This window comes from Scophthalmus maximus, chromosome 14, assembly GCF_022379125.1.
Source record: "Scophthalmus maximus strain ysfricsl-2021 chromosome 14, ASM2237912v1, whole genome shotgun sequence".
Taxonomy (NCBI): Eukaryota; Metazoa; Chordata; class Actinopteri; order Pleuronectiformes; family Scophthalmidae; genus Scophthalmus; species Scophthalmus maximus.
Genome location: NC_061528.1, coordinates 22,522,981 through 22,531,722, shown reverse-complemented (window position 1 = coordinate 22,531,722; position 8,742 = coordinate 22,522,981). Strand labels below are relative to the sequence as shown.

The window sequence follows — 8,742 nt, the reverse complement described above, 5'->3', positions numbered from 1 at the left end:
CTCTGCAGACCCCTCACATCCTGGTCACAAACTGTTCAACCTCCTTCCCTCTGGTAGGCAATACAGGACACTGTACAGCTTCTTTCCCCAAGCAGTCACTCTGTTGAACGCTCAGAAATAGCCCCCACCCTCACACTGAACAAAGTCAATCAACACTGTTCTGCTCATCTACCTCATGTATATTTCAATCTTACAATTACAATATTGTTATTAATATATTGCCAAGGCATTGAACTGCGTTGCACTATATTTATATTTATATTTAAATCTTAAATCTCAGACTATACTGATATTGCACCATTCCTTCCCTCTCTTTACTTTTTTGTAAATTTGTAAATTCTATTGCATTGTGTGTGTGTAGTAGTGTACTTAACATTTTTTTATATTTCTTACTGTCCTTTCTGTTTTTATTCTTTATATGTGAAGTGAGTGTTGTACTTTGAGAGCAAAGATTAACTGCAGTCAAATTCCTATTTGTTTACGCAAACCTGGCCAATAAAGCTGATTCTGATTCTGATTCTGATACTGATTACATCTTCACAAGAAGAGGAAGTTTAAGGAGGAGGAGGAATGTGACATGGACCATCCAGGTCAACGCGTGATTCAAATCCTTTTGGATTTGCAAGGTCCAAAAGGATTGAAACCACCAGGTGCTCTTACAGGTCATGGTCAACTCATGAAACGCAGACCTGATACCTGATATCAAAACCAGCTTTGTGTTCCACCACAGTCTTATCATTTAGTCTCCAGCTCAAAAAACACATCAGGTGTGCAGTATCGCCTCAACACTTCCTGTCTGCTGACTTGAAAGACAAACACTTGTGCCAACTTGTCCACACAGCGTCAACGTTTGTAGAAAAAACCCTTCCAAAGTAGATCCACATTACTATTAAAGTCTTGAAATGAAGTCTTTTAAATTCCCCAGATGTGGAGACACTGGACGCTGTGATGAGATCTATTGCTCCAGGCTTCCTACACTGTCCACTGAAGGAGGTTTTCATCGAGTTGAATTATCCACAGAGGTCTCCTCCTCTCCAAAACAAAGACTGGTGAAAACATTGAATGTAGTAGTTTCACTCAAAAAATAAATCGTTGTTTCTCTGACACTTTGTGGACACAGGATGCAAGAGGTGTTCGCTTAGTTTGTCTCTCTGATAACTTCAGATCCAGATGTTCCATCGCTCAAACCCTTCATTTGGTTAAAGGTTGAAGCTACAACTTTATAAACTTATACAAACGGACCGTTATGTCACTTGAAACAGTAAGAAAGTTGGCTGGTGTGTGCGGTGATGATGATGTGAGGCCCGTCCACATCAGTAGTGTGCCTTACAATCCAACATGAACGTTTCTACATTCAGAATTGTGATACTGTTGGACACGCAAATAAATAAATATGTGCGAACGTGCGTGAGGGCGAACATACGTACCTGCGTGTTGCTTCACCTGTGTGACGTCACGTTCCGTAATGACAAGACATTACGTGTGAGATCAAAGGCGTCTGTCATCAAAACTTCACAGGCCCGTGGTCGTTTAAAGGTTCATGTAAGTTAGTTACACTTTCGTTAACGTTGCGACCGACATTTTCAATGAAAGGCACAGATGGATAACTCCACAGGATCTCAGCGTTCGTCTGACAGCCAACTTCGTCTTTTTGTCACAGTGGTGACGCTCAGGGTGCTGAATAAAACCGGCTCTATCAAATATGCTAGTGAGGACACATTGATCAACCTCACGCCACGCCTGGTGAACCAGATCCTGGCTGGGCTCCACGTAAGGACAGGCTGCTGTCCAGACGTAGCCATGTCCAAGAAAGTGGCTAAGGCTTTGCTTAAAGACCTCAACATTAAATTTGAGTGGCAGACCAGGTATCAGATCCTGATGGAGGATCCAAATATGGAAGCTGCCATTGTTAAATGTTTTCAAACCCACCTGCAGATGTTCTTTGATTGGTTTGGAAAGAAGGGTCTCAGCCGAAAAGATATAATCATCAATTTAGCAATGACAATTTGCAAAGCGTTGTGTTGCGTATGAGCCACCCCAGTCGTGGCTGGAGTTACGGCAGTTTGGCGACAGATGCAGAGCTGAAAAAAGCCCAGTTTGAGTTGAAGTTGCAGTTAATACAAACATCACATTGGCGACGACGATGGAGTTTCCGTTCCCACCTCTCCCTCCGTTCCTTGCTCTACACCAGGAGTATTCAATTACAATACAGGGAGGTCCAGTTGGAGAAATTTTCCTCAACCAAAGGTCCGGAACCATAATGTCTAACTTGCGTTATGATTCAGTGCCATATTGAAGAAGCTCGGTTGTATCGTCATCTAGCCTGATTGTCAATAACTGACTGTCAAATCGAATAAAGAAAAAGACCTGCAATTCAATAACATTTCAACAATGTTAACTGTCAGGTTTCATATTGAACTGGAGCAATTATAAATAACAAGTTGTCTAATAATGTTCTCTTCTCACTTCAAGTAAAGTAAGAACAAAACATATAATGTTGAAAATGTGCATCTTAACAGTCTCAGAACACAAAACCTGGGTGGAGAAATCAGAACACTGAAATACAATATTCTCTCACACTCATGCAATCATCTGTGAGTGTGTGTGTAGGGTATAAAAAAGGCATGGCGGGGGGGGGGGCACTCAATCATGTGTCACGGTGTGGCCTTTAGCAAGGCTCTAAACGTGTCGACTGGCTGGACCACTGTTACTTATGCACATGAAAACAACAAGCGACAGGGGCAGAGAAGCAGAGTTGGCTGCAGTAGTGTCTTAATAAAGAATTGAATCAAGTTAAAAGAGAAGTCACGCTGCTACGGAAAGTCCGGTGGTTGGTCCTGGAGCGAGACGGCGCTTTAGCCCTGGAGAAAGTGAAACGTATCCCCTGCGTGCCGACTAGGGCCAGCCGCGGATAGTTGTAATACGTTGGACGCCAAGCAGTGTTGTGACAGCTAACGCTCCACCAGTAAAATGGAAACGCCAGTCAAAATGTGCTATTCTCAATGATCTATCAGTTGTGGATCCAGATCCGGACAGGACAGCGTCTGGGTCCGGATCTGGACCGCGGTCCGCCTTTTAGTGACCCCTGCTCTCCATGGACTCACTGGCATGAATTGTCTGAAACACTGATACAGAGAGCCATGCTCATCCACGACTTTGGATTTTTCCCTCCGTAAGCCTCATGTGACGCTCTGCATTCTGGACATGTTGCTGCCCCACAAAACATTATGCTCCGGCTGATTGTTTTCCGCCAGCGCCAGCGGCAAGCGGGTGAGTCGGTCCACCATTACCTAGCCGACCTGGGGGGCCTGCCCAGCCTCTGCCAAGACAGGGTTAGGGTTAGGGTTAGGTAATAGCCTGAAACTCAGGGAAAAAAACTTATGAGGTCCCCAGACGATTTAACTCTGGCAAAGGCTGTGGACATAACATTCCAGAGTCTTTACTGGTGAGGAAAGACACAATCACTGAATCATCTGCAAACTTCATAAAGCCACTCCTTATGCTACGGCACTCTTTAGCGTTCAACATAAATAAAAGGCGGGTGATCCAGTGGAGGAGAGAAGAACATCCCTCACCTGCTGCGACCTTGCAGTTTCAAAATCCTACAACCAGCCCATGATCATTATTGTGGATACTCTTCAGCCTTTCTGCTAGAAAATGTGCCTGAATGCAGTTAAAAGCTGAGGAGAATTCAATAAAAATGAGTGGTGCCAGAATTATTTTTAAAAGGGTGCCCGTCGCATACGCTACAACCCTACTGCACCGGTAAGCAAATTGGAGTGGGACAAGATTTGCCTCTTCTGTGTTCATAAGCGCCTCCTTCACAATCTTCTCAAATGTTTTCATTACAAGAGAGGTGAGCACTACAGGCCTATAGTCATTAAGAGACTTTGGGGCATTATTCTTTGGCTCAGGTGTAATAGTGGAATCCTTCCAAAGACCAGGAACCCTATGGTGGTAGACTGACAACTTGAAAATGAAACTATCTGCAAGCTGTGAGGCACAGTTTTTAAGAATACAACCCCCATACAATCAGGGCCAGGACTTTTCCTATCCTTTACTCCCCGAAAAAGTTTCTGGATCTTGCCCTTATCCACAAATACACAGTCCTGCCCTGGAGCAGCATTTTAAAAAACTGACTGCTCCTCACTTGAATCATGGACATTAAAACAAAGATTATAAAACATTCAGTTCATTTGAAAGGTCAAGGTCAGGCTTGCCATTTAGGGAAATTGTGCATTTCTTGGACTGCATCCCCATCGTAGATTGCACATCCTCCCATGCAGGGTGTGATTGACCGGTACTGAGCAAGTTCTCTACTTTGTCCTTGTAGCCACTCTTGGCAAACTTTAGTTATTTTTTGATCTGTGTCTGTATTTCTCTGTATTGAGTCATATCCCCTTGATGAAAACTGATATTTTGCTGGATGATCATGTTTTTGACAGACTTTGAGATCCATGGTTTATTGTTTGGACAGATGAAAATTGACTTCCTGGGGATGATTAAATCCTCTCAGAAGGTTATGTATGCCAACAGTGTGTGTGAGTTCATCCAGATCAACACAAACATTTTTAAATAAGTCCCAGTCTGTGCAGCTATAACAGTCCTTGAGGCAGTGGATAGACTCCTCTGACCAGAGACTAAACGGTGTTCCGGCTTGTTTATCTTCAGGACCAGTTTGTAGGACGGAACTAAATACACGACATTGTGATCATACAAACCGAATGGAGCTCTACGAGGGGTTTTATAGGTTCCCCTGACAGATCCATAGCAAAGGTCCAGTTATTTCATGAGTCGTGTCGGGCAAGTCACATACTGGAAAAAATTACACAAAAAAGTTCCTGGTTTTCAATGATTTACCCATTACAGCGCTGCAGGGGATTAGTGTGGTGGCCATGTATTGATGGAGATATATAGATGCATGGCGTCCCAGGGGACACGCATGATTCAAATCTCTTTGAATTATAGGCCCGTCCACACAGTAGTGTGCCTTACAATCCAACATGTCTCTTCACCTTTGTGTGTAAAACATTAAGTGGGAGATCATAGGCGTCATCAAAACATCAAAGGCCTGAGGTTCATGTAAGTTAGTTACAAGTCATTTCTTTGCTTACCGCTCTGCCGCTTGGCTTTGCCTCAGCGCTATCGACGGCCGACGTTTGCAATGAAAGGCACAGATGGATAACTCCACAGGATCTCAGCTGTTGTCTGACAGCCAACTTCGTCTTTTCGTCACAGTGGTGACGCTCAGGGTGCTGAATAAAACCGGCTCTATCAAATATGCTAGAAAGGACACATTGATCAACCTCACGCCACGCCTGGTGAACCAGATCCTGGCTGGACTCCACGTAAGGACAGGCTGTTGTCCAGATGTAGCCATGTCCAAGAAAGTGGCTAAGGCTTTGCTTAAAGACCTCAACATTAAATTTGAGTGGCAGACCAGGTATCAGATCCTGATGGAGGATCAAAATATGGAAGCTGCCATTGTTAAATGTTTTCAAACCCACCTGCAGATGTTCTTTGATCGGTTTGGAAAGAAGGGTCTCAGCCGAAAAGATATAATCATCAATTTAGCAATGACAATTTGCACAGCTTTATATGCAATTCTTATAACGCTGAGCAATGGCCTGAATGATATATTTTAATAAAGCCTGCATGTGCAGCTGACTGCATAGCTAGATCATGGTTCCCGTTAGACCCCGGGGCACATGTCTTTTCGAGTCCACAGGGGCCTGCCCCACTGGCCCGGTCTATAATCCAGCCTTGTCTGACTGCGGTAAAGTTGGAAAGTTATTCACAGATTCTGACTTTCCCGATCACTAGCTAACAAAGGAAACATTGTAAAAAAACTAAAGTGCAGCCTGCTCCCTATAAGAGTTAGGTACACAATGAGCGACAGTGTAATTTTCATCCAAATGACCTGAAGGAATATCATGTGTCTTCCTGTTCCAAAGAGGTCAAATCCATCTGACCTAAATGACTACCGGCCCTCACATATCATGTGATGAATGTGCCGGAGAGGCTGGTCTTGGCCCGCCTAAGGCCGCAGATGGGGTTGTTGCTCGACCCGCTACAGTTTTGCCTACAGTATCTATAGTAGTCACCTCCTCTGGGCCAGCTGCAGTGGGCCCATTTGCACCTGGATGGGGTTTGCGGCACTGTGAGAATCACATTCTTTGATTTCTCCAGTGCTTTAAACACCGTCAAGCCACTTCTACTGGGTGTCAGTATCTGCAGGATCGGGCGTGGTCGTCTGGTTGTGGTCGCCAGAGTGCACATGGATCGGATCGATTCCATGCAACCGACTGCAGCCTAACTGGGGAGTCTGCTCGATCTGGTAGGCCTACACATGGACTCTCAGAACCCAAAGCTGGGGCTGAAGCTGGACACGCCACTGATGTAGTGAGGGAACTGCAGACGCCCTCCAAGAAATGGGGTAGGAAAATATATTGGTAAAACTCAACAGGGGATCGTGATTTGATATGCAACTGACTTGCTATTGACATTTAAAACTCTTCACAATTTATCTCAGACCTCCTTCAGACCTACACCCCCTCTCGCTCCCTGCGGTCCTCATCAGCAGGTCTACTGGCTCTACCAGACATCAAGCTCAGCACAGTTGGTGCCAGGGCTTTCTCCCATGCAGCACCAAAACTCTGGAACTCCCTCCTTCCTCCATCCGCTCACTGGACTCCATTACACAATTCAAAACTGCTCTTAAAACCCAACCTACCCCCTTTAACTGCCTCAACAGTTGTGTTTTTCAACTGTTGATTTTAACAAATGTTGACTGCTGATGTTTTATTGATGCTTCATTTTTTATTGTATGTATAATTACTGTACTTGATGTAAGGTGACCTTAAGTGCCATGATACTCGCCATTGAATAAAATGTATTACTATTATTATTATTATTATTATTATTATTAATAATAATAATAATAATAATAATAAGTAGCGCCCAATTTCTATTCTCCCTGTTCTGTCAAAAGTTTTTGAAAAGGTTGTGACAGCACAGTTAGATGACCATCCAGAGACCATTCAACTCCTTCATCCAATGCACTTTGGTTTTACACCAAATATTCAATAGAAATTCAAAATTGTTATTTGATCGAACAAGTGAAACAGGGGTTATGTTTTGGGAGCAGTGTTTGTTGATATGGTTGAATAACGCATTCTCCTGTCTAAGTTGTTTACTTAAAATTTTTTGATAAGATTTTTATTTTTATTTTTAGTCATTATTAACTGCGTGATAAGCAAAGTAAGAGGTTTCTGTGATATGGTAAATTAATGAAAACTAGCATTGCTTGGCATCCAGACTGTAGTCGGGAAGAAGGAAATGTTTTACTTTCTCTCTCCAGGGCCAAGCGCTGTTTTCTGCTCTCTCTCCCCTTCTTGCTCCACCACACACACACACACACACACACACACACACACACACACACACATTATGCACTGCTCTATTGTCGAAAACAGAAAGGTTGACAAGCAATGTAGGGTATGTCAAGAAAAATGGAAAGAACAAACAGCTCAAGGCAAACCTATATGCCTTATGTGCTCACAACAAGTGGCTCTTATCAAAGGAGTATTACATTAAACAATACTATGAGACCCAAGCAGCAAAATATGACAAGTACACAGGGCGACTGAACCGAAAAGGTGAATGAGCTAGCGCCACAGCTTAAAAAAAGCAGGTTTTTTTCCAAATGAGAGACACATGATGGAGCAGTAAAGGACAGCTATATCACTGCCAGTGACATCGCTGCAACATCCAAGCCATTAGTTTATTGAGAAATACTGTGGCGGAGAGAATTGGGGAATTTGCTGCAGATTTGAAGTCAATTAAAAGACAAAGTTAAGTCCTTATGTGCATTTTCCATTTGTAGTGATGATAGCACCGACGTGACGGTTCTAGTCCAATTAGGAATATGTATTTGCGGTGTGGATGCAACTTTGACTGTCACTGAGGAGTTTGTTGTGCGCTGGTGCCAATGACAAACACTACCACGGAGGATGACGTGTCGCTAGCCTTGTCGGGCCCCGGACAAACTGGAGGTGGACTGGAGCCGCGCAGTCAGTGTGGCCACCGACGGCGCACCATGAATGGTTCGGGAAAAAGGAAGGTGTGGTAGTAAAATTTACAGAGAAGATTTAGGCTGTTAACCCGGAGCAAATTCCAAACTGAATTTTATCAGAGTCAAAGGACTTAACCATCGGCTAAGTGAACACACACGGCCTGCCCTACCATGCAGAGGTCCGCTGGTTGAGCCGTGGAGCAGCAACACTTTTCTTCCAATTCTTGGAGCAGAAAGGAAAGCCAGTGACAGAGTCGGAACAGTTAGACTGGCCTATGGATCTTGCCTTTTTAGTAGACTTTACTCGACACTTGAATGTGTTGAATGTAAACATGCATGGATGCAACAAACTCGCCACAGAGTACTATGAAAGGGTTTGCGCTTTCCAAGTGAAGTTGGCTCTGTGGCAGACGCAGCTATCGAAGCACAACTTAGTTCACTTCCCCTGTCTAAAATCTCTACCTCTATCCAACAATAGATTCACTGTCTTTACTCAACTGGAGAAGGACTTTTTCATTCTCCTTTCACCATCAACGCATCAGACGTGCCAGAGGAACTCCTTGTGTAGCAGATCGAACTGAGGTGCAGTGCACTGTTGAAGGATGAATTTGCATCTGTTAGTTTGGAGTTCTTTTATCAATGCCTGACACCAAATTACATGAAGATGA

At 43.8% G+C, this 8,742-nt stretch overlaps 1 protein-coding gene across 2 annotated transcripts; it reads left to right on the top strand.

The window, feature by feature from the left end:
• Positions 1-1,546: 1,546 nt before the first annotated feature.
• Positions 1,547-6,907, top strand: LOC118282716. 2 transcript variants are annotated; one of them, XM_047337250.1, is made up of 3 exons: positions 1,547-1,770; positions 6,229-6,436; positions 6,533-6,907. In XM_047337250.1, the coding sequence occupies exons 1-3, from the start codon at positions 1,600-1,602 to the stop codon at positions 6,772-6,774; spliced, it is 621 nt and encodes a 206-aa protein (XP_047193206.1). In that variant the 5' UTR covers positions 1,547-1,599; the 3' UTR covers positions 6,775-6,907. The 2 variants fall into 2 exon arrangements, with proteins under 2 accessions (XP_047193206.1, XP_047193205.1); XM_047337249.1 differs by having other exon boundaries at positions 1,553-5,348.
• The last annotated feature ends 1,835 nt before the right edge of the window (positions 6,908-8,742 follow it).

Coding starts and splice junctions, on each gene's coding strand:
- LOC118282716 (XM_047337250.1), top strand. CDS start 1,600: ATGGATAACTCCACAGGATCTCAGCGTTCGTCTGACAGCCAACTTCGT. Junction 1,771..6,228: donor AGATCCTGGCTGGGCTCCAC/GTAAGGACAGGC, acceptor ACTGGGTGTCAG/TATCTGCAGGATCGGGCGTG. Junction 6,437..6,532: donor GACGCCCTCCAAGAAATGGG/GTAGGAAAATAT, acceptor AATTTATCTCAG/ACCTCCTTCAGACCTACACC.